The following is a 25,311-nucleotide window of genomic DNA, read 5'->3' as shown; positions in this document are numbered from 1 at the left end:
CTCGCTTCCCAGCTCCTCCCCCGGCGCGGCACCTCGAGAGTCCCACCTCCTTTCTTCCTGCATCTGGCCCCGCCTATGGCCCCGCCCTCACCACTCCTGTGCATATCCATTGGCTGGATTTTTATTACGCTCCGCCCCCTAGACTTTCACTCCTGCGACTGGGACAGAGAGCTGTCTGTCAGCGCCGTCGCCTGGCAACGGGGTTGGGCCGCTCCAGAGGAAAATCTGGACTGCAACCGGAAAGGCAGATTCGGTGGACTCTGAGGAGGAGGGCCAGGACCTCGGTGAGCGGAGCGGTGGACTTGAGGCTGGGGGTAGGGGAAGGTCACCGGCCTGGGGGCCCAGAGGGAGCAGCCTGACCAGCGAAGTGATGGGGATGATGACCTTCGTCCCGGGACCAGTTAGTGCCGGGGGGGACCTGGGCCCTGACCCTTCCTGGCAGCCGGTGCTTCTGCCTTGGGGTGGAGTGGGGAGTGATAGGGGGACAGCTGCGAGGGAGGATCTCCCCGCTAGGTCAGTTGGAGCACAGAATTACTCCTCTCCTACTTTTCTTTTTTTTTTTTTTTTGTATTTTTATTTTATTTATGTATTTATTTTGGTGGTGTTGGGTGTTCGTTACTGTGCAGGGGCTTCTCTAGTTACGTTGAGTAGGGGCTACTCTTCATTGTGGAGCACACGTCCTGGGCGCATGGGCTTCGGTAGCTGTGGCGCACGGACCTAGTTGCTCCACAGCCTGTAGAATCTTCTGAACCTGGGACTGAACCTGTGTTCCCTCCATTGGCAGGCAGATTCTTTAACCACTGTGCCACCAGGGAAGTCCCTGGCTTTTCTTTAGAGAAGAAAAGGATTTACATCCATCCAAGAGTTCACCCCAGATTTTATACCCAAGGTGTAATCCAGGAGCAAAGGATACTAGTTTCCTGCAAGTGAACAGTCTTGCAGCAGAGCTGCTCTCCTGATCAGAATATAGGCCTGCTCTTTGTCTGTGGGCAATGATGTGTTTGGTCCCTTTGGAAAGAGGCTATGGCTTTGGTGTGGTGGGAGCATCCAGGCCTCAGCAGGCCTAGCTGTAGTTCCATTTAGCTGCAGCAGAAAACCCTGGGAACATTTTCCAGGATAAACGATCTTGATTTTGTTGTAACTTACATTGTGTTGTCTAAGTGAAAAATATTCCCTGGCTTTCCATCCTTTTATATAATGAGCACTTCACTATATTTGTGACATCTCAGAGTAGTTTTGTAGGATGGTATATAACACAGAAATCCCATTAAATCATTGCCCATCTTTTGAGTATCTGCTAGGGTGTATTGGTTCCTCTTTCAGCTGGCTTAATTACGCTGCCTTCATTATTCTGTGCTGACTTTAGATACTGAAATTGTACATTCCTTATCAACTGTGTCACTGGACCATAGTATCAGTTGCTCCCCAAAGATGTTGCTGCTGCTACTACTGCTAAGTCGCTTCAGTCATGTCCAACTCTGTGCGACTCCAGAGACAGCAGCCCACCAAGCTCCCCCATCCCTGGGATTCTCCAGGCAAGAACACTGGAGTGGGTTGGCATTTCCTTCTCCAATGCATGAAATCCTCTCCTACTTTTCACGTCGTTGAGGTCAGAGGGTTCCAGGCCGATACTTGCCGGAAGGTCCCTAGGATGGAGGCCAGCTGTCAGGAGGGAGAGTGAGAAAGCTGTGTAGATTCGGGAAGAACTGTGGAGCATCTTCGGGAAGAGGCGAGGCGGGGGGTTGTGTGCTGGAGTGTATGCTGGGTTGGACACAACCTACTCGCTTTGTCCCAGGAGAGTGGAGCTGATGGCTAAATTCAGGGCAAAGAGGAGAGGAGGAGAAAGTGCCCCCCTGCAGATCAGTTACCGGGGCTCCCTGGAGGGAGGGAGGCTAGCATGGCTCAGGAGCGGGACAGGTCACCTTCTAGCCAGCAGGGACTCTGCGCAGCGGGCGGCTGGCCCAGGCTCAAGCTGACCCCTCCCAGAAGGGCTGCTGGTTCTGGGATGTAAACAAAGCTTGATGCAGATGAGGTGGTTGGAGTCTTCCCAGAAAAGGCATACTGAGGGCCAGGTGACTGCTTCCAGGACCATGCTCCCTTGGAGGAGGTGGGGAGTCCAGGGTGTCTCCTGAGGATGGGAACCTTCGGAAAGGCCCTGAAAAGAGTCTGAGCCATCCTTGGATGCCAGCCAGTTTACTATGGTCCATTCTGCAGGAAAAACAGCTCCTGGCTCCCTCCCCAGCAGGGTTTGTTTCTTCCAAGCTGGGCCGTTCCTCTTGTTGCAAGGCAGATGCATAGATCTGAGTTCAAGGTCTCAGATCTTGTTGCTTTGAGCTCATGTGTCTCCTCTGGCCTCCAGAACACTGAGTTAAATGCCCTATGTTACCTCATTTAATCTTCTCCCCTTCCCCTCATTACAGGACTGGAGGCACTTTCCCTGTTTTATGAGGGCTGGAAATGGCTTAGTAACTTGCCCACAGTCACACCAACCAATGTCAGAACTTGAACTCAGATCTATAAATCTTTGCATCCCCTGTCCAGAGAGGCAAGCGCTGTGGAGGTCAGTGCACTCCAGTGCCGACCTGCTCTGCCCCTCAGCTCCACCAGTTTCTCATCCCCAGCCCTCCTGACATTGGGGGCGGGGTACTCTTTGTTGTGGGGACTGTCCTGTGCATTGTAGGGTATTTAGTAGGACCGCTGGTTTCTAACCACTAGGTGGCAGCCGTGGCTAGAACCACAACCTCCCTGGCCTTGACAAGCAGACATCATTGCCAGCTGTCCCCTGGCAAACCACCCCCAGTTGAGAACCACTGGGGTTAGCAACCTTCAAGGAACATCTGGGTGTGTCCCCTTGACAGAGAACATGATATATGTAAACCTGCAGGAGACTCAGGCCAGCGCTGGGTGGTTTTATGGACAGCCAGTGATCAAATTGCCAATATCCGCTGGATCATAGAAAAAGCAAGAGAGTTCCAGAAAAACATCTATTTCTGCTTTATTGACTATGCCAAAGCCTTTGACTGTGTGGATCACAATAAACTGTGGAAAATTCTGAAAGAGATGGGAATACCAGACCACCTACCTGCCTCTTGAGAAATCTGTATGCAGGTCAAGAAGCAACAGTTAGAACTGGACATGGAACAACAGACTGGTTCCAAATAGAAAAAGGAGTACGTCAAGGCTGTATATTGTCACCCCGCTTATTTAACTTATATGCAGAGTACATCATGAAAAACGCTGGACTGGAAGAAACACAAGCTGGCATCAAGATTGCCAGGAGAAATATCAATAACCTCAGATATGCAGATGACACCACGCTTATGACAGAAAGTGAAGAGGAACTAAAAAGCCTCTTGATGAAAGTGAAAGTGGAGAGGGAAAAAGTTGGCTTAAAGCTCAACATTCAGAAAACAAAGATCATGGCATCCAGTCCCATCACTTCATGGGAAATAGATGGGGAAACAGTGGAAACAGTGTCAGACTTTATTTTTCTGGGCTCCAAAATCACTGCAGATGGTGACTGCAGCCATGAAATTAAAAGACGCTTACTCCTTGGAAGGAAAGTTATGACCAACCTATATAGCATATTCAAAAGCAGAGACATTACTTTGCCAACAAAGGTCCGTCTAGTCATGGCTATGGTTTTTCCTGTGGTCATGTACGGATGTGAGAGTTGAACTGTGAAGAAAGCTGAGCGCCGAAGAATTGGTGCTTTTGAACTGTGGTGTTGGAGAAGACTCTTGAGAGTCTCTTGGACTGCAAGGAGATCCAACCAGTCCATTCTGAAGGAGATCAGCCCTGGGATTTCTTTGGAAGGAATGATGCTGAAGCTGAAACTCCAGTACTTTGGCCACCTCATGCGAAGAGTTGACTCATTGGAAAAGACCCTGATGCTGGGAAGGATTGGGGGCAGGAGAAGGGGACGACAGAGGATGAGATGGCTGAATGGCATCACTGACTCGATGGACGTGAGTCTGAGTGAACTCCGGGAGTTGGTGATGGACGGGGAGGCCTGGTGTGCTGCGATTCATGGGGTCGCAAAGAGGCGGACACGACTGAGCGACTGAACTGACTGACTGCCAGGAAAAAAAAGTCTGTTGCACGGATCAAGGTGCACCCAGGACTGTCCTGTGAGAAAACCATTTCAGGGACTGAAAGTTCAGAAATGTGCATTTGGGGAGAAGTAAGGACACATCGAAGGTTTCAGTTCCTTCCCAAAGTTAATTGAAGAGGCTTCAGGCCTGATTCAGGTGATGGCGTCCAGGCAGGATGAACTTGGGAACGCTGTACCACTGCCGTTACTTCATCCTGCCTTTCGGGGGCCTTTTTAGCAGGAGGCGGGGCCTCCTTAGAGCTGTCTTTTCTTTTTAAATTGCATTCACTTATTCAACCATTCAGCCGGTTTTTATTATTATTATTACTTTTATTTATTTATTTTTAGCTGTGCTGGGTCTTAGTTGCTGGGTGGGTTTTTCTCTAGTTGTGGCGAGCGGGAGCTATTCTCTAGTTCTGGTGCTCGGGTTTCTCATATCAGTGGCTTCTTTCGTTGTGGAGCATGGGCTCTAGAGCACGCCGGCTTCAGCAGGTTGCAGCTCCCTGGCTCTAGAGCTTGGGCTCAGTAGTTGAGGTGCACAGGCTTAGTTGCTCCACGGCATGTGGGGTCTTCCCAGATCAGGGATCAAACTCGTGTCTCCTGCATTGGCAGGCAGATTCCTCACCACCGAGCCACCAGGGAAGCCTCCTAGAGCTGTCTTGAGATGCGTCCTCTCACCGGTGCCCTGTGGACACCCAGACTGGTGGGCTGAGGGAGCATGGCCCGAGAGGCTGCCCTTGTCCCAGCTCTTCTTGACTCCAGGCCTGTGGCTCCAGCCAGACCTGTGGCTCCGGCTGCAGGCTGCCACACCCCGTTCTCCCTCCTCCTGGAAGGAAATCCAGTGTTGCTGGCTGCCCCGCTTCTGGGCCTTTCCTGGCATGTCCTCCAGGCGCGGCCCTGAGCTCCTATGCCATGGGCTGCATGTCTCCTTGCGTTCCCCGCCTCCCCCCCCACCCCCTGCCCCGGTCCTCCCTGCAGGCGCCTCGCCCAGCCTCCGTCCTTTCCCACGGGTGTTCAGACCCCCTGGAGGCCAGGCTTCTGTCTCCAGACAGCAGCGGATGAGCCTGTTTATGGTGGATCAGAGGAGGGGCTGGGTAGAGGCAGAGGAGCGCCTGCCTTGCTCTGCAGCCGCCTCAGGCGCCCTCCCCACACCAGACCTCGCCTGGACACCCCTGGGTTTGCCCTGCGCCTTTGTGCACTGGGTCTGCTTCCTGGGTGAGCCCCTCCGGGTGCTGGAAACCCAGCCGGAATGTGTCCTTCAGGACACGTCCTCGCCGCCCCCCTGTGTTCTGCTCACCCCCTCCCCACTGATCTCCACAGCGTTTGCTCCACGGGACACTCCTGCAGGCCCTGTCTGAGGCTTCTGTCTGCTTGCCCTCTGATGGGGCCTAGCCCAGGCGACACTGTCATCTGTGGAAGGACTTAGATGCCCGTGCCGGTGTCAGGAAAGCCAGCGTCCTGGAGGCAGCGGGCCCCGTGACCTGGGGGGACAGCCCCCAGCTGCACTGGGTCCTCAGCCGTGGAATACCTGGGGACGTCCGAGGAGAGGTGTTTACGGGGCAGTGGGCTTTTAGCCCCAGCCGTCCCCCTTAAAGAGGCTGGTAGCCCCCGAGAGAGCGATTCCTTGGTCCAGAGACAGGAGGCCGCTCTCCCAGGATGTGGGGAATCTGAGGTGCGGCATTTAGAGGCATCATCGTTGAAAGGGCTGGAGGTGGTGTCAGCTGGATCCCCCGTCCCGTCAGCTCTCCCTGGGGACCCAGGCGCCATGGGCTGTGGGGTGCAGAGGTGGGGAGGGGCCGGTCACCGGTGGTGAACTGAGGGCACTGATCTAAGGGGCCCCTGAGTGCCTGGGGCCTCAGGGTGTGTCTCCTAGGGGCCGAATGTGGGGGACCCGGGCCAGGCCAGCCTCCTGGAGTTTGCACCCAGGATCTCATGAGGTGGTGGGGAATGGGCTGTCCACCTGAGGGGTAGGCGAGGAACGACAGGCCTTGGACCAGCGTGTCCGCGTGTCCACATGTGCCAGGCTGGCTCGGGTGCCAGCCGCCAGGTGGCCTTGGGGCAGAGTCTCCTTTATGATTTTCAGATTCTACGGGTGGATGAGTCAGGCATGACCCTGGGGGTGGGTGGGAGGTGGAGGTGGGGTCCAAACAGAGTGAGCAAGGAGGGGTCTGTGTCCCTCAGGGCAGCAGTCAGTTCTCTGAAAGTCAGGAACGCTGGGTAGTCTTGGAACCCGAGGCTGAGTAGATGGTGAGGTGTGCAGAGGTGGGCAGGAGGGCCCTCCGAGCCAGACGGGGGGCCCAAGGGAACTGCTCACGGGGACTGGCATCTGATGTTCCTAGTGGACCACACGCATCTGACAGGTCGGCCTTGGGAGCCCACCGGGGTGGGCACAGCTGTCAGCTAGCCTGGAGGGTCCAGCTCTGAGGTGGAGCTGTGCTCACATCTTAAAAACACCTGTTCAGGAGGCAGTCACTGTCCTAACATGTGAGTCATGGGCCTTCTCTTGTCACAAACCTTCAGGTTTTCTAGAGGAAGTAAAAAGGTGTGATGACCTTTGGTATGAAGACCCTGAGAACAAACTGGAATTCTTAGAGTGTATTTTTATACACTTGCATTTTCAGGATTTCAGCAGGATAACAAGATAGGGATGCAGGGAAGGTTGAGGGATAAGTTTTCGGTGATGTGATAAATTAACAGAGATCTTGAGAGAAATCTTGAATTGCCCTGCTTGCGGAGGATATGAATCTGAAAATATTTTTGACTAAAGCTGTTGTGGATTTACCAGTAATGTAAGCAAAGCGGGGGTGGCAACAAGCAGAAGCAAAACCACAGGCAGATCAGGTCACTGTGCTGGGTCCCAAAATAACCCACAGCCCCCTTCCTGGTCAGAACAGTGCAGATGGCTCATCTCCTCAGCACGTCCTATGCGATCAGGTGGTTTCTTGGGCTCTTAGAAGAGTTGACAAAGAGGACGGGTCTGCCTTGGCAAGGCCGCTTGGGCTGTGCCCTCCGAGGGAGACCAGGCACCAGCTGGTGCCGCCCCCTGTATCTCAGAGATAAGGAAGCCTCTTGCAGACTGGAACCTGAGCCGGGGGCCGGAGGCTTTCCTTTTCAGCTCTTAAGCTGCTGAGAAAGCTGAGAAGTGGAAGCATGTAGATCAAATGGCCTGTGATTGACAGCCCCAAACTGCATCGTGTAAGCCCCCGTTTCCAGCAGCCAAGTGTGTTGGAGCCCCTCCTAGGAGCCCTGTGCTGGAAACCTCCTCTGAAGGGCAGATACGCTCCCCTGCCCCACAATGGTGGGATTGAAAATAGGGAAGAATGTTGGAGAGCATGTGGAGAAATGGGAACCCTCACGCTTTGCTGCTGGGAATATAAAACGGAAAACAGTTTGGTAGTTCTTCAAAAAATAAACATTAGGTTATACGACCCCACAATTCCATTCCTAGGTATATCCACCCCGCTTCCAGTTTGAAAATAGGGACTCAAACAAGTACATGTACACATATGTTCACAGCACCCTCAAGATAGAAAATAGCTCAAATGTCCATCAACAGCTGGACGGATAAGCCAAACACAGTATCTTCATAACTGGAGTATTACTCACCCGTCAGAAGGAATGAGTCCTATTCATGCTACAATATGGATGAACCCTTAAAATGTTATACTGAGTGAAGAAAGCCAAGCCCCAAAGACCACGTGTTGGATGATTTCATTCACACGAGGTGTCCAGAGCAGGCAGCTCCACAGGGACAGTGTATTAGTGGTTGCCAGGGCCTGGGGAGCCCGGAATGGGGTGTGGCCCCTAATGGCTGTGGAGTTTCTTTTCGGGTCATGGAAATGTTCTGGGTCTAGAGGGAGGTGGTGGTCTCACCACACTGTGCATGTACCAAATGCCACTGAGTCACTCACTTTGAAATGGGTCATTTTATGTTGTTATGTGAATCTCACTTCAGTAAGAAGAAAGGCCCCACGCACCCTACTTCCTCTTGAGGTCTGTGATCCACGCTCCACCTGGATTGTGGACAGCCTGCCCCCTCCACGTGACCTGGGGGGAACCTATGGGCTGTTGCTTTGTGGGGGTGCCCCTCTCCCCAGCAGTTTGACCTGGTGGGTCCCAGATGAAGTCTAAAGACAGGAGTTAGGAGGTTGTGGCCCTCTGCCTCCTACGTGGTTGTTTCATCTCGGATGTGCTTTTCTGTCTGAATCGTGCATCGGATTGCACTGGACCCCTTTCTGTGATGAGGTCTGGGACCCAAATGCAGCCCCTGGGCCACCTGCCTTTGGCTGCCAGCCTCTTTTAGTATCCCTCCCAGAGATGAGGCGTGGGCTGGGTTCTCACAGTTTTGGTCAGCGTGTACCATGATCCCATCCGTCTGAGGTTGGGCTGTGACTATTCCCACTTTACGAACGAGGAACCTGGGGCGCAGAGAGTTTCGGTCACTTGCCTAAGGCTGCCCAGCCACCAGGAGAAGCCAGGATCGCAACGGAAGAACGTGTCCCACGGCACTTCTGCTCTGTAGGTGATATTTGCAAGGTGTTGATTTTATTTAAATATGTGTAATCATCCACCCTTATGGATTATTTTTTCAACTCAGGTTTTTAAAAAAATGAATATTTAGATTAAAATCCTGATTTTTCTACCTTTTAGTTACATTAGCTTAGAAACTATTTTGGAACAAAGAAATCCAGACGGTTGGAGGTTATGAGCAGGCTTTGAGAAGGCAGAGGAATCTGATTGAGTTTTCGCATTTTATTTGTGTCAACTAATTTGTCCCCTAGAGAAGGAAGTGGCATCCCACTCTGGTATTCTTGCCTGAAGAATCCCCATGGACAGAGGAGCCTGGTGAGCTACAGTCCATGGGGTCACAAAGAGTCGGACATGACTGAGCAACTAAAAAAATAATAATAATTTCTACCACATTGAAACGCTACATAGGTCTGCATTTTTGCTGCGTTTTGCAAGTAAATCAATGTTGCTTACTTTGACCATATAATTATTGACATTTATTTTCTATGATGGACATATGTGGGGCTTCCCTGGTGGTCCAGTGGTTAAGATGCCACACTTTCAACGCAGGGGGCAGGGGTTCAATCCCTGGTGAGGGAACTAAGATCCCACATGGCATGCGGCAATAAAATAAGATAAAACAGCAAAATAGTTAAAATATATATGTGGTTTAGTCGCTAAGTCGTGTCCGTCTCTTGCGACCCCATGGACTGTAGCCCACCAGGCTCCTTCTGTCCGTAGGATTCGCCAGGCAAGGATACTGGAGTGGGTTGCCATTTCCTTTTCCAGGGGACCTTCCTGACTCAGAGATCAAACCTGGGTCTCCTGCACTGCAGGCGGATTCTTTACCGACTGAGCCACCTATACATATTTGATTTCTGTCTCTAACGGGTGTGAACTTCTCTCCTGCAGAGTCCCACCGGCCGCAGGGACAGATGGGGAACAACAAGAGTTGCCCAGGACAGGAGTGCTCCTCACGGTTTCTCCCCGCGGAGCAGGCCGAGGTCAACAGGCTGTTCGATGCTCTGTCGTCGGAGAAGCTTGGCTCCAGTGCCTCGCCCAGATCCTTCTCTCTGCAGGCACTGAAGGCAAGGGTAACAGCTGGGAGTTCATGTTTAATTTGAGCAGGAGTCAGGCTGCTGCTGACCCTCAGCTCCTGAAGGCAGGTGTGGGAACACGGAGAGATGTGTTTTCCGAGAAGAAACAGATCGGACCTTCTTTCAGCCTTGTGGGCTCCGTGGTCGGTGTGGCAGCTGCTCCACTCTGCCTTCATCTCACACTGTGCAGGGACTTTTCCCACTTGAGGTTGACCAGAGGTTGCTGACTGCTTCCCGTCTCTTGCACCACCATCCCCTGATTTCTCCTTGCAGTGGGTGAGGGGCTGCCCAAGCTGTATTTGTGGGTCTGATAACTGCCAAGTCTCAAGTCCACCTTGGCCTTCCGGATTTGTTAAGTGTTTGACGTCCTAGGAATTTTGTTGTTTCCCCAACAAAATAATGAAGTTTCAGGGTCAGGGTGCACCTGACGAGGAGTGACTGCCCACTTCCCCATCTTTTTGCTCCGCTCCATGGGGCTCTTAACCGCATGTGTTCGGGTGCTCAGGGTGCGGCAACATCACAGACATCTTTGGGCCATCTGGTGACTTTACAATCTTGTGTGAGTTTGAGGTGAACAACAGAGTGAGTCAGTTATACAAATATGTGCACCCACTCCCTTTTAGATTCTTTTCCCATATAAGTCATTACAGAGGACTGGGTAGAATTCCCTGTGCTATACAGCAGCTACTTGTTAGTTACCTATTTTATATGTGTGTGTGTGTGTGTGTTAGTCGCTCAGTCGTGTCCGACTCATTGCGACCCCATGGACTGTAGCCCACCAGGCTCCTCTGTCCATGGAATTCTCCAGGCAAGAATACTGGAGTGGGTAGCCCTTCCCCTCTCCAGGGGATCTTCCCAACCCAGGGATAGAACACAGGTCTCCTGCATTGCAGGTGGATTCTTTACCGTCTGAGCCACCAGGGAAACCCTATTTTATATATAGTAGAGTTTATATGTCAGTCCCAATCTCCCAGTTTATCCCTCCCCCACTTTCCAATGCATATTGAGCACAAAGAACTTGGAGAGATAGTTAATATATATGGAAGTCCCTAATCTAGAGGAGACCAATGTAGCACTACACAGGCCGTATGTTCCATGTGGAAATGAATTCAGATATGCAAATGACAGCTGCTGGAACTAGAATGGAGAAGATGTTAGCAGAGTGAAAAGCAGCCAATGGCCGGAGGCAGGAAGGACATGGCCAGTCTGGGGAGACTGGGAAGTCTGGAGGGCAGGATGGGAACAGATGACGGAAGAGTTAGATGGCTAAGATGAGCCACGGGCCGGGACACGTTAGGTATGTGGGTCCTGGGGTGGTAGGACATGCTTAGTGGGCAGAGATGGTGCACCAGGGGTCTGGGAAGGTTCTCTGCTGGTGGCAGCAGTCAGTCTTGGTCCCTTAGCTGTTTTCCCGTCATCCTATTGCATCTGACTTGCACTCTGTCTGGGCTCTTCACCCGCTTGTCCCCACAGGGCCATGTGGGGGACGCTCTTCCCCCAGAGATGGTCACCAGACTGTTCGAGGGCATGCGGAGGGTGGACGGCAGCGGGAAGGCCAAGGGGCCCAGCGAGCGCGTCTCCCAGGAGCAGTTCACAGCGTCCATGTCCCACCTGTTGAAAGGAACTGCCGAGGAGAAGAGTCTCGTGATCCTGAACATGATTTCTGCCTCAGGAGGTCCCGTGAAAGCGAGAGATGTCCACAAGGTGAGGGGCCACCAGGCACTTCGCAGCCACCCCAGGCAGTGCTGGTGTCCTTTGGTGGGGGGCTCAGGATGATGCAGCAGCTGGCGGAGGCCTTGTGCAGAAGTCCCCCCTGGGGGGCCCTGGACCACGTAACCGGTTGAGGTCAGAACTCCCGGACAAAGAGGCGTCGGCCAACTAGACCAGCCGAGGGCATCATTGGAAAACTGAATAACTACCAAGTCACGTGGTTCTTCCCACCCTGGGGTCCGCCACGTTGGCCTCAGTGAGACAAGACGCCCTTCTCCACGTTGATCTGATGTAGGTCCGAGGTACAAGCGTGGTGCGATTAACGGTGAAATTGTGATCTTCCAAGTTTACAGAGGACTTGGTTGGCTCTGTGGTGCACGTGCTAAGCTACAGACGGCAGCTGCGAGGCTGGAGTCAGAAGCCACCCCCAGGCTCCCCATCCAGGGTGCAGGTGCTGGCTGCCCAGCTGTGCTCCGAGATGAGGCTTCAAGGCAAGTGCCCCGCCCTAGTCCCTAGACCTTGGCGTCGGAGCGTGGTTCCACGCCATCTTGTATTCAAGTTTAAAGTCAGCAAGTGTGCGTCTTCCAAACTCGAAGGACCGTTGCGATTCTCTCTCCCTTGGCATACAGTTGTTTATAGTATTTCCTCATAATCCTAATTTCTGCCAGGTCCGTAGTGACGTCTCCACCTCCATTTCTGATGTTAGTCATCTGAGCCTTCTCTTTTTTTTCTGGGTCAGTCTAGCTAAAGGTGTGTTCACTTCTTGCTATGTTCAAAGAGGCAGCTTTTGGTTTTGTGGACTTTCTCTGTTGTCTAACCTCTATTTCATTTATCTTCAAGTCTTTTATTTCCTTTCTTCTGCTTCTTTTAGATTCCTTTAGATTTAGTTTTGTTTTTCCTTTTTTTTTTTAATTGAAGTATCGTGGATTGTGTTATGTTGTGTTGATTTCTGCTGTACAGCAAAGTGACTCATTTAGATTAAATATATTCTTTTCCATTATAATTTGTAACAGGATATTGAATATAGTTCCCCGCGCTCTACAGTGGGACATTGTTGTTTATTCCGTGCTGTATATGATAGTTTGCATCTGCTAATCCTGACCTCGGGCTTCCCAGATGGCGCAGTAATGAAGAGTCCACCTGCCAATGCAGGAGACACAAGAGACGCGGCTTGATCCCTGGGTCAGGAAGATCCCCTGGAATTGGAAATGGCAACCTGCTCCAGTACTCTTGCCTGGGAAATCCCATGGACAGAGGAGCCTGGTGGGCTACAGTCCATGGGGTTGCAAAGAGTCGAACACGACCAAGCGTGCATGCAGCATACACGCGCAGCCCCAACCCCCCAATCCGTCCTCCCCATCGGCAGCCACACATCTGTTTGCTGTGTGTGTGCGTCTGTTTTTGTTTCACAGATGTATTGGCCTGTGTCGTTTTTCAGATTCCACCTATAAGTAATATCATTCTTTGTCTTTCTCTTTCTGACTTCCTTCACTCAGTATGATCATCTCTGGGTCCATCCATGTTACTGCAAATGGCCTTACTTTGTTCTTTTTTATTGCTGAGCAATATTCTGTCGTATGTATGCACCACATCTTCTTTATCCACTCCTCTGCCAGTGGGCACTCAGGTTGTCTCCGTGTCTTGGCTGTTGTGCTGCTATGAGCCTTGGGGTGCATGGATCTTTTTGAATTATAGTTTTGTCTGGGTGTGTGCCCAGGCGTGGGATTACTGGATTATGTGGTAGCTCTGTTTTTAGTTTTCTGAGGAACCTCCATACTGTTCTCTACAGTGGCTGTACCAGTTTACGTTCTCACCAACAGAGTAGGAGGGTTCCCTTTTCTCCACACCCTCTCCAGCATTTATATTTTGTAGATTTTTTGGACGACGGCCTGTAGATATATTCTTTTCTCACTTACTTGATTTGGCTGCACTGGGTCTCATTGCAGCGTGCAGGCTTTTATATTTTGTAGATTTTTTGGACGACGGCCTGTAGATGTATTCTTTTCTCACTTACTTGATTTGGCTGCACTGGGTCTCATTGCAGCGTGCAGGCTTTCTCTGATTGTGAGTGGGGCCGCTCTCTCGTTGTGGCGCGTGGGCTTCTCATTGTGCGGCGTCTCTTGTTGCAGAGTGTGGGCTCCAGGCACACGGACTTCAGTAGTTGTGGCACGCGAGCTCAGTAGCCGTGTCACGCGGGCCCTAGAGCACATGGGCTCAGTGCTTGTGGTACATGGGCTTGGTTGCTTTGGGTCATGTAGGATCTTCCCAGACTAGGGATCAAACCCATGTCTACTGCATTGGCAGGCGGATTCCTAACCACTGGACCACCAGGGAAGTCTTGTAGATGTGTTCTTGATGTCTTTGTGGGAAGAGGTGAGTTCTATGTCTTGTTACTCTGGCATCTTGATTCTGATGTCTAGTTTGGTTTTCTTCGTCCAGTTTCTCAAGGTAGGAGGTTAGGTTATTGGTTTGAGGTCTCTCTTCTTTTTCATATAGGCATTTATGGCCGTGCGTCTCCCTCTAAGCTCTGCTTTAGCTGAATCTCATCAGTTTTCTATGTTGTGTTCTTGTTTTCATCCAGCTCAGTGTTTTCTGACTTCCTTCATGATTTATTCTCTGGCCTATTGGTTGTTTAGAGGTATACTCTTTGATTTCTATATATTTGTGAATTTCCCAAATTGCCTTCTGAGTTGTAATTTTATTATGTGTGATTGAAGAACATACATTACATGACTTCAGTTCTTCTCAGTTTATCAAGGCATGCTTTATGACCTAACATATGGTCTGTTCTGAAGAATATTCCAGACCTGCTGGAGAAGAATGTGTTCTGCGATTGTTGGCGGAGAAACAGTATATATTTCAATCTACTTGGAATTTTAAAATATCTTGAGGTGAATCTTGTAGCTTTGTTGACGTATAAAACAAAGTTGACTTATTTTATAAAAGTGTTACTGATTTATTATAAAGCTGGATTTCTAAACACAGTGTGAAAAATTAAACGAGATATTTGGAACTTGGAAAGAATAATAACACAATGTACTGTGAATATATGAGGCCATCATATATGGATGAATTCCCAATAGTTTGTCTTCTGGTGCCACTGCCATGTCACCTCTATTCTTAGTAGGTAAGAGACAGAAATCAGAAGCATAGGTGTTGGTTAGAACAATGAAGCATAATTTGTAGTTAATGAAACCTGTTCTCCCCAGATAAATTGAGGGGTGCCCAGGAAGTTACTAACCACTACCCTGATGTAAGGCTTCCCTGGTGGCTCAGTCAGTAAAGAATCTGCCTGCCAATGAAGGTGACCAGGGTTCGATTCCTGGGTCAGGAAGATTCCCTGGAGAAGGGAATGGCAACCCACTCCAGTATTCTTGCCTGGGAAATCCCATGGACAGAGGAGCCTGGTGGGCTACAGTCCAAGGGGTCGCAAAGAGTCAGGCATGGCTTAGCGACTACCCCACCACCACCCTGACATAGCTGGAGGACAGTGGACGTCTGAATCCTTCCCAAATGGCTTTGTTAAACTAGTGGCTTTGGTGTAGCCAGCCCTCTCAGGAACGGGTGTGGGGAGTTTCAGGGCCCCAGGGGGAGGGTGTAACTGTCTTCTGGGCCTCTGAAATGCAGCTGGGAATGCAGAGAAAAGATAAGAGCATTGATGTTGAGTTGTTTAGATGAGCACCGTCCAACAGGGGTAGGATGTGAACTGCAAAGCAAACCACATGTGAAATTTTAAATATTCTAGTAACCACGTGAAAATAGCAAAAAGAAACAAGTGAGATTGATTTTAAGAAAATTTCCAAAATATACCTTAACCTTGGCAATGTTAAAAAAAAAAACAACCAAACAACGAGTTATTTTACACTTTTTTTTGTTTCACACCAAGTCTTTGAAACGGGCGTGCATTTTACACTCGCCACGCATCTCGATGCGGACGAACCGCAGGCGTGGCTCCCCTGTTGGACAGAGCAGGTTCAGGAAAGCAGACGGGAGGCGATGTCATGGCCGCCCCCCCACCCCCCAGCGCTGTTTTCTCCTCCACTAGGTGGCGGGAAGCTTCTGGGACCTCAGTGGTTGGACCGCGACTGTGACCAGGCCGTGCTCGAGGACTGGGTGTTCCGGGCTCACCACGTGGCCACGTTTCTGAGCCTGGTCATCCACCAGGGCTTCCTCCTCCTGCGCTCGTCCCTCAAGCTGGCCACCCTGGTCCCCGAGCGCCAGGTGGACCCGCAGCGGGAGTTCGCCAGCGTCCTGGACGTCCTGTCCGTCATCTACGTCAACTCGCACCTGCCCCAGGAGCGGCGGCTCAGCTGGCGCCTACTCTTCGCCGACCGAGCTCCACGGGAACAGCTTTGCGCAGCTCTGCGGGCGCATCGCACACGGGGGGCCCTGCCTGGTGCTGCTCGAGGACAGCGACGGCCACGTGTTCGGAGGCTTCGCCTCCTGCTCCTGGGAAGTCAAGCCTCAGTTTCAAGGTGAGACTGGGCTGCCTGAGCCCCACGTTGGTAGCGCAGCGCTCCTGGCAAGTTCTGGTCCGTCGGCCGCCACGTGGAAACTCTGAGCCTGCCAGAGCGCGTGCGCTGTTTCTTCCGTCTCCTCTCCCAAGCGTTTTTTTCTAGACGTGTTTGGGAGGATGGGGAAGCACGGTGTTTATGGAGGTTTAACTTAACGGATTTCTGTATAGACTCTGGCTGCTGTGTCAGGTCGGAGAAGGCAATGGCACCCCACTCCAGTACTCTTGCCTGGAAAATCCCATGGATGGAGGAACCTGGTGGGCTGCAGTCCATGGGGTTGCTAGAGTCCGACACGACTGAGCGACTTCACTTTCACTTCTCACTTTCATGCATTGGAGAAGGAAATGGCAACCCACTCCAGTGTTCTTGCCTGGAGAATCCCAGGGACGGGGGAGCCTGGTGGGCTACCGTCTGTGGGGTCGCACAGAGTCGGACACGACTGACTGAAGCGACTTAGCAGCACCAGCAGCAGCAGCTGGGTCAGGTAAGCCAGACAGGTGTCCTCACCCCTGGATTTCAAGTGAGGAAACAGCAGCTCAGCATCATTAAATGGTGCAGTGCTGTCCAGCAGGGGTGTGTTAGGGTTTTCCTTTTTTTTTTTTTACTGGGGAGCCGGCCATATCAGCACCCTCTGCCGACACCCACCCATGCCCCAGACTTGCAGGAGGACCGCAGGAGCCCAACTCTGGCTCCGCTGTCTGTACACACGGTTTAGGACAGAGAGCTGCTTGCCCACCTTGTCACAGCATCAGGGGGAGGGGTCCCTGGGGGTGAATAGCTGGGTCTCTGTGATTGGAAGCTCTGCTCTAGGACGTGGAAGAACAGCCCCGAGAGTCATTACTATCTAGACGAAACTTGCACGTCTTCCAGCTCCTCTCGTATTAACCCAAAGGTCAGCTCTGCTGTGTCTCCAGCTTTCATTTACGAGAGCAGCATTCATTCGTCTGCTTGAAGAACTGTGGGAAAAAGCAGTTACCAGGTTTTCAGACGTGAGCTCTTTCTGTCGTGAAGCGTGAGGCCAGGATTCCAGCAGGGGGCAGCCCAGCCTCGCAAATGCCTTTCACGACCTGGGCCTTTCTCGTCTGTTGGTCCCCCAGTCACCTCGAGTATTTGTGCCTTGAAGAGACACCCACATCGTCACTCTGTTTCCGCTTCTGCTGGCCGAGGGGCAGCCAAAGGCCTGCAGCGCTGGGCGGAGTCCGGCTCCATCCTGGGCGGGGTGGTTTACCCTTTCTGCTGGGGTTCCCAGAACCATGGGGAGGGCAGCCTGTAAACCGTAGGGTGATGGGGGTGGTGTGGTGGCGGGAGTCGGGCGAGGAGGCCCCTGTGGGACTGCCGCCTTTGCAGGTCCTGTGACTCCTCGGCGCTTGCCCTGCACCCTGGAGTGGAGGGTCGTCTTCCCCAGGTGGCCCTTCCCTCTGGGTGTGGATCCCAGAATGGACTAGCATGGGGTCCTTGCTCTGTGGCCCCGGCACCTTACTTAGCACCAGGAGCCAGTGAACACTGGCTGAAAGGCAGCCTTGGGACCAGCAGGGGAAGTGATGGTCCCGGGGCTGCGGGTGGGACCAGGCCGTTACTTGAGGCGAGACCCATCCTTCTGGGGCACATGGACTCAAGCCTGAGTCTTTAGCCTGGAGGGCAGCCCTGTGTCTCCCGGTCCCGATGGCCTCCCCAGGCTCACCTCACTTCCTCCCCTACTCCAGCGCCCACAAACCTTGCTCTACAGCTGGGGGGTCCCGCTGTTCCCTCATGCCTGCCATTGCGGGGGTCCCTCCTCCACGGAGGGGCCCTCACCCTGGCCGTCTCCATCTCAGGCCGTCCTTCCTGGTTTCAGAGGAGCTGAGTCCCTGTGGAGGCCCCTGGGGTCCATCTGGAGGGGAGGCTTGAGCATCGCGGGTCCTGACTCTGCCTGTGCAGGCCCGCCTGCCACCCAGGGCCGTCCTCCTAAGGCCTCCTGGGGCTCAATGCCTGCCTCGTGTCCGCCCTCCGCATTCGGGCTCCCTGCTTGCTTCCTGGAGCTTCCTTCCCCAGTGCCTGAGCTGGGTCCTTTGTGAGGTGCCCTCACACTGTCACCGGGGTGGGGCAGTGCTTCTGGCGAAGATCCCACGGCTGTGGGGCACATCCCTGGTTCCCACCTAGCTGGGAGCTCCCCGGGGTGGGGGTGTGTGCCCTCCGTCACCACCCCGCAGTGAGTGCATGGGGGTGGGAAAGGAGTCTGAGGTGGAGAGCTCCACGTTTCTGGAGCTCTGATTGCACCTCGCTGAGTGCAGCATGTTCCACGCCTGTGCCCAGGTGAAAGTGGAGGGTCACCTCTCCCTGGGTGCGCCCCCCTCCCCAGCCAGCTGCATCTGCAGGCATCCTCTGTTCTCTGAATGGCACGCTTGAGGCTGTGTGGGCGCCTAGTCGGGGCCCGCAGTGACCGCCTGCCCTTTGTGGCCACGTGGAGACAAGGCTGCTCTTTCTGACTCGGAGGCAGGGCGGTGTCACCAGCAGGCAGACACCACATTCCTTTCTGGAGGTCACCCTCGCCTCCCAGCCGCAGCTCATCCTATGGGCCCCGGGCAGCTGTGGGTCTGGGATCCGCCTGCTGGTCTGAGGGCTCTGCCCCTACATGTGGGACCTCCCCAACCCCTGCACACCGAGGACCCCGATAAGGTCCTCCAGCTCGGCCCTCTGAGCGGGCCTGTTTGCGTTTCCTGCTCTTCCCCGTGCCCGGCTGCGGTGGGTGATCCGGCTTCTTTGTGCTCTGCTCACTTTCAGGGGACGACAGGTGCTTCCTGTTCTCCGTCTCCCCCCGCATGGCCGTGTACACCTGCACGGGCTACAACGACCACTACATGTACCTGAATCAAGGGCAGCAGACCATCCCCAACGGCCTGGTGAGGATGGGGGCGGGGGGCGGGGCGCGGCCCCCGCGGTGCCGTCCACCCCTGGGCGACAGCCCCGGCCCCGACGTGCCCCGGGGCACGCGCCTACTCATCGGGCAGCGTGTGGTGTCCAGTCCATCCTGCCCGGATCTCGGGGTGGTGACGCCGGGAGCGACAGCCAGGACCGACCTTCTCCCTTGGAAAAAAACAGGGCCTCTGTTGGGGTGTTTCTGCACTTTGTGTGCGAACGACGGGTTCCGCCAGTTTCCTGGTCATCAGGTGGTTGGTCTGTGGCATTTGTGGCTGGAGACGCCGCCCTGGAACTCATGCCGGGGGCGGGGCTAGGCTCTCTGGACCCATCAGGCTGGACTCAGCCGCAGGAAGAAGTGGGCAGGGCTGAAGCCCACAGGTGATGGTGGGGGACGTGGGGACAGGGCTGGGCGAGGAGCTGGGATGGGCACCCGCACAGATGCTTATCTTGGGTGCAAGAGGTGTCTCCCGGCAGCCCCAGCCTCCTTTTCTTCCCCGCTGCTTAGTGAAAAGCATCTCTTGGGAAATTTCCAGTCCTGACTTTGCAGCGCTGAGGGGCGGGGAAGGTGGGTCCACCTCATCGGTGTGGAACGGGCCCCGAGCTCCTCCCCGGTTCTCTCTGGGGCTCCCTCGGGCCCCCCGATGGCCCAAGACGCCTTCTGAAAGGGCACTTTAGTGTCGACAGGGGCGAGGGTCTTGGCCTCAGGGGGTCAGTAGTCGGCTGGTGGGGAGAGGCGGCCCCTGAGTGCGGCTGGAGACTGCCCTGGTCCCTTGCTCAGTGCTAACTCCGTGCCCGAGGGCCCCGGGGTAGAGGCGGGGGTGGAGGTGGCACCCAGAGAAGGGGACCGGAGAGGTTGAACAGCGGTTCTGTTCCCACCAGTCTCTCGCCTAGAGCCAGATAGCGTCCTCCTTTGCCCCTGCATGCCTGCTCCAGCACAGGGGCCTGGGGGCCTGGGGCCTGGCCACGGGTTTCCCAGCCGCGAGCGCTGGGTGGAGCTCTCCCCTCGTGTTATGGACTGCAGCCTCTGGGTCTGGTCGTCTGCATTCTTTTGTCCTCTGTTGCCCCTTGCATTTCCTTTCAAGATATTTTATTTGTTTGGCCGCGCTGGGTCTTCAGTTGTGGGGGCGAACTGAGCTGTGGGGTGTGGGATCTAGCTCCCTGACCAGGGATGGAACCCAGCCTCAGCCCCGCACTGAGAGTGCAGAGCCTTAGCCTCTGGACGACCAGGGAGGTCCTGACTTGTGTTTCCTGCCAGTGCAGCCCTGTGAGAAAGAGCTGCTGGGTGGGACTCAGGACACCTGGATGAGTGTTCTAGGCACCTGCAGTGGGATCCTTCAGTTGTACCAATACCTATTATTTCACAGTTTAAAAAAAAAAGAAGAAAGTTGCATTCGCTTCCGCATGCCCTTGTGGCCTGAGGGCTGGGGTGGGCCTCGGGGTCTGATGCGCCTCCCCCCGCAGGGCATGGGAGGACAGCACGGTTACTTTGGGCTGTGGATCGACGTCGATTTCGGGAAAGGACACAGCAAGGCCAAGCCCACGTGCACCACGTACGGCAGCCCTCAGCTGTCGGCCCAGGAGGACTTCCAGTTCCAGAAGATGGAGGTGTGGGCGGTGGGAGAGGCCCCAAAGGCAGAGTCGGTGAGTCTGGGGCGCTTCTCCCCTCTCTCGGTTTGATCCCTTGCACACCTTTCACACCCCACCTGGAGATGGTTTTTCCCAGACTTGTTTCCAGCAGCCATCGCTGGCCAGAGGAATGCCTGTGGGTGCACAGCTGGGCGGAGAGTCCTGTCTGGGATCCGTGGGGGGTCTTCTAAAAGAACCACCCCAGGGAGGTGGGGTCCCAGATGGATGGGGGCTCCTTTGCAAGCTGAGGAGGGTCTGGGGTCCCTTCCGAGTCCAAGGTTTAACAATGAGTTGTTGGCCTCCTTGCACCGCGTCACCTCCCAGCGATGGCCTCCCAGGGTTGGGGGGACACAGTGGGGGCGGGGCCATAGCCCCTGCCTCCTGCATTTCCCTTGTGGCATCAATAGGGCCCCACATCTGCTCTGAGAAACGTGCCAGCGGTGGGACGTCACCGGCTGGTTCTGGTCACTGAACACACCCCTCCTTCCTTCTTCCCAAGGTCAGGAAAACCAGGAGCATTCTGGACATCGACCCTGAGGCTCGGGCCCTGCTGGAAGCCAGTGGGCGGGGCCGCCACAGCGAAGGGCTCCGGGAGGTCCCCGATGAGCCGTGATGACGTGATGACGGCTGGCGCGGGCCACCCTGGAGCCGGAACGCAGCCTGCCGACCCTCCCGTGTCCCGTGGAGGCCTGACTTTGGTCCAGAGTGTGCGGGTCACGTCCCGGCGGTCCCGGCGGTGCCCAGTCCGCACAGAGTATAGTTCCTCTGTTGCCATATGTCCGTCGGTGGGGGTGTCTCCCCCTGGAATCCTGAGCATACAGCTAGCAACCTGATCCTTAGACTTGGCTCGTCCCTAGGGATGAAATCCAAAGAGGACGCTGAGATGTTGAGACTGGCTGGAACTGCCATCTTTGGGGACTGGAGTTCTTGCAGTGGTGAAGGGGGAAGTTTCCACTCGCTGGGGGTCACTGGGCCTCTGCTCAGGCCCCCCAGTTAAGAGCCTTGAGGCTCCGTTTCTTCTTGTCAAGGGCAGAGGTGCTCAGCTGGGAATTCCTGTGCTTTGGGGAGTAGCTTCCTCTGATACGGAATTTCTATATTTCTAAAAAAAAAAAAAGTGTTAGCAGTACTAATGGGGGAAATAGCAGGAGATTTTGAAGGTGACAGTGACCTGGGTCTTCAGTAAGGTTGGATGTCGGCCTTTCTCAGCTGTTTTAGGTGGGCCTGTGCTCGGAGCGCATGGGAAACCAGGAGGTGAGCAGAGCAGCAGAGTGGCGGTCCTGCTTCTGATGTAAATGTGGGCACACTCAGGGCCGAGAGTCATGCTGATACACGTGTGGCCTGTCGCAGGAGCTGGGGGCAAGCAACTCGACAGGACCAGCCTGGCTCCTGGCCTTCCAGCATCACCCCATGCTGCCCCCCAGGGGATGGTGTGTACCTCGGCCTTGTGGACTTGCCGTAAATAATGACCTTGCCATGCTAGCGGAGATGTGGGTGGGCTGGGCCCCGTCCAGTCCAGCCCCGTCCCTCGGGGGTGGCTCATAGAACCTGACCCACTGAGACTCGAGCTCAGGGGTGTTGCAGGCTCGGCCCTAAGACACCTGCCTCTGTCTTCCCCTGCTCCATGCTGTCCTGCAGATCTGACAATAAATGCTGCCTTATTCTCGAGTCAGCCCCGATTATAAGCCACAGCGAAGTGAGCTGTGTGCACTTGTGGGCTTTGCGTTTTCTACAGGAGGCTCATGAGATCTGCTGCTGAGCCCCAAGCAGAAGGCCTTGCAAACAGGCCTTCACAAGGAAACGCACGCTCACGACAGTGACACGCATGCTCCGTCCTGATTGACTTTCCTTATAAAACGGCCAGTTTTAACAGCTTCTCAGGTGCATTCTGTGGCTTCCTGACTGATGGGAAGCAGACACAGGATGTTAGGATCCTCAGATATCCTCACCATAATCTGAAGAATTAGGCCCCGAGTCTTCAGTCTGTTACAGATCTTTTATAAAAATGCAGTGGAATAATACCTCGCTAATATTAAAAGGTCCATTCAATACCATTTACTGTCTGTGGCTGTCAGAGAGGCTGGAGGTGTCCGGGCCTGTATTTTCCTGCTTTGTGCCTCTTCTCACAAGAGTGCAGTTCATGCCCAGGGGCCTGATGGTTTCCCAGGACAGCTCAGCTATAGGACAGGAGCAGGTGCCCGGCCCAGGCGCTTGGTAACCCGGGCGATGTGCCCTTGTGGAGGGCACGTGGGCGTGGGGCAGCCGTGGGACCACGTGAGCTGAGGGCCTGAGCGCACTGACCGGTGACCGGAGGAACCACGCCCCTCCTGGGCCTGGGAAACCCGCAGTGCTAGTTTTAACACATGAGGAATTTGTTCTTTGATAAAAGGGGATAAAAGCTCCGGTTCTAAGGGAGGCAGTCTCCCTCCCGTATCAGGAGACAGATCAGGGTCCCTGAGGGTGCTGGAAGGAAGGGCTGAAAAGTGCTCTGTGTTACGTTTTTAACACATGGCTTTTAAACAACTTTTTAAACAACTTTTCAAAGCATGGCTGTTGTTAACTTTTTCCCCACCAGTTATTTTTCGGAAAATTTTTTCTTTCTATTGAAGGAAGGATGCTTTAAATTCTCTGCTGCTGCTAAGTCGCTTCAGGCGTTTCCGACTCGGTGCGATCCCATAGACGGTAGCCCGCCAGGCTCCGCCGTCCCAGGGATCCTCCAGGCAAGAACACTGGAGCGGGTTGCCGTTTCCTCCTCCAATGCACGAAAGTGAAAAGTGAAAGTGAAGTCGCTCAGTCTTGTCCGACTCTGTGGGACCCCATAGACGGCAGCTCACCAGGCTCCGCCGTCCCAGGGATCCTCCAGGCAAGAACACTGGAGCGGGTTGCCGTTTCCTCCTCCAGGGCTTAAATTCTCTAGTGCTTTACACTTTTCAAAAAGTCTCACACGTGATTTTGTAACCCCATATTTTTCCCCACCCCCTGTATTGCCCCTCTCCACTGGTAACCCCTAGTTTGTTCTCTGTATTTGTGAGCCTGCGGCTTTTTTGTTTGATTCGGTAGTTTGTTTCTTAGATTTCACGTATAAGCGATTCCAGACCGTATCCATCTTTGTCTGACTTCACACTGCCCTCCAGGTCCGTCCGTGTTGCTGCAAATGGCAGAACCTCATGGGTTTTTAAGGGCTGAGTGTATTCCATGACACACACACATCACATCTTCTTTATCCATTCATCTGTTGATGGACCCACTGTACTTTTTGATTAAAAGATTAGCTCATGCATACATGGCAAAAGAGGTCAAAATGCAAAAGAGTGTGACCTGAATGCTAAGTCTAACCCCTGTGCCCCTCTAGCCTTTTCTTCCCTAGAGGTAAAGTGTTACACACCCTGGTCTGTCCCTCACCTTTTTTGGGGTAGAAATGCCTCTGTATCTCCCCCTTTGTTCTCCCCACCTGTGTGACGTCCCGTGAGATGGATGCCCCATTCTTTGTGGCGCTCAACCACCCCCGGCTTGGGAATGGTCTGTCTGTAACTGTTCGCCACTGGAGGGAACATAGTTTATGCTCGTCTTTCTGTGGTTCTGTCTGGAGGATGCACCTTTCAAAGACACGTTACTGTATCAAAAGGTACATGCTTTTTTATCTAGATATTAACAAACAACACACCTCTTTCAAGCTCAGTTTATACTTTTGAGACCTGGAGTGCCCATGGCCGTGTTTTCACCAACTATTAAAATTTAGTTTATGTGTACCTGCTGCTCAAAAACCGTTTTCTTCTACTACTGTTGTGCTTTCTAGTCCTCCTCCTAAATCTTTGCTCCATCCAAAATGTATTTCCTTTTTTAAAATTTTTTATTCTCTTTAACATTTTTTTTTACTTTATATTGAACTATAATTGATTTAGAGTGTTGTTAGTTTTAGACATACAGCAAAGTGATTCAGTTTTATGATAAAAAGATGTAAAAGCTATTTCTGTTACTACCTTTTTTTTTCCCTTTCAAATGCTTGATTCTGTCTGATCTTTGGTAGCACTTTGACTACATCTGAAATATTTGATAGGGGACTTTCCTGGCCGTCCAGTGGTTAAAACTCCATGGTTCCCCTGAAGGAACATAGGTGTGACCCTGGTTGGGGCAGTAAGGTCCACATGCCAGGAGACGCAGCCAGAATGCTACCATCATGATGGTATTTTCACAATGGCACTAAAGGCTGATGCACGTAGGCAGAACCGACACCGGCTGATGCTGCTGCTTCCTCCCGAAGAACAGGAACACCCAGGTTTGCTGTGTACATTTGTCATCGCTGGCTGTGAGTGGGCTCGCCCCCACCCCCGCAAACCGATGACTGAACACTGGGAGGCTCTCAACCTAGTTTTGTACCCAGTTACCTTGCTGCATTCTTTTATCCAGTGGTTCTCGACCTTGAGCCCACGTCAGAATCATCTACAGTCCCCTCTACCTTTTTTTTTTAACAGAATAGTCAAAATATTATTTTTTCTTAAAAAGACATGTTTATGTAGATAGTAAAATGTCTGGAAGGTGTATAAATATATACCAAGATCTTAATGCGTTACTTCTTCACGATGGAATGAAGTGACAGTTGTCTTCTCTGTGTGTGCGCTTAGTCGCTCAGTTGAGCCCAACTCTCGTGTGACTAATTGGACTGTAGCCTGCAAGGCTCCTCTGTCCGTGGAATTCTCCCAGGCAAGAATACTGGAGTGGGTTGCCCTTTCCTTCTCCAGGGGATCTTCCCGACCCAGGGATGAAATTCGAGTCTCCTGCACTGCAGGCGGATCCTTCACCCGCCGAGCCGTCGGGGATATATCTTCTCTATAATAGGAAATATTATATATCTCCAGAAACCATACTG

General features: G+C 53.2%; 1 protein-coding gene across 1 annotated transcript; it reads left to right on the top strand.

The window, feature by feature from the left end:
- The first annotated feature begins 246 nt into the window (after positions 1-246).
- MEAK7 (MTOR associated protein, eak-7 homolog) lies at positions 247-24,193 on the top strand. The gene is given in 9 exon segments (XM_059877382.1): positions 247-284; positions 9,515-9,690; positions 11,173-11,403; positions 11,756-11,900; positions 15,455-15,738; positions 15,740-15,884; positions 18,684-18,802; positions 20,283-20,462; positions 20,947-24,193. Coding segments are annotated over 8 exon segments (1,371 nt in total). The 5' UTR covers positions 247-284; positions 9,515-9,537; the 3' UTR covers positions 21,061-24,193.
- Positions 24,194-25,311: the final 1,118 nt, after the last annotated feature.

Source organism: Bos taurus, chromosome 18 (assembly GCF_002263795.3).
Source record: "Bos taurus isolate L1 Dominette 01449 registration number 42190680 breed Hereford chromosome 18, ARS-UCD2.0, whole genome shotgun sequence".
In the NCBI taxonomy this organism is placed as follows: domain Eukaryota; kingdom Metazoa; phylum Chordata; class Mammalia; order Artiodactyla; family Bovidae; genus Bos; species Bos taurus.
Note: the sequence above shows the minus strand (reverse complement) of the source record. Positions and strands in the feature narration are given on the sequence as shown.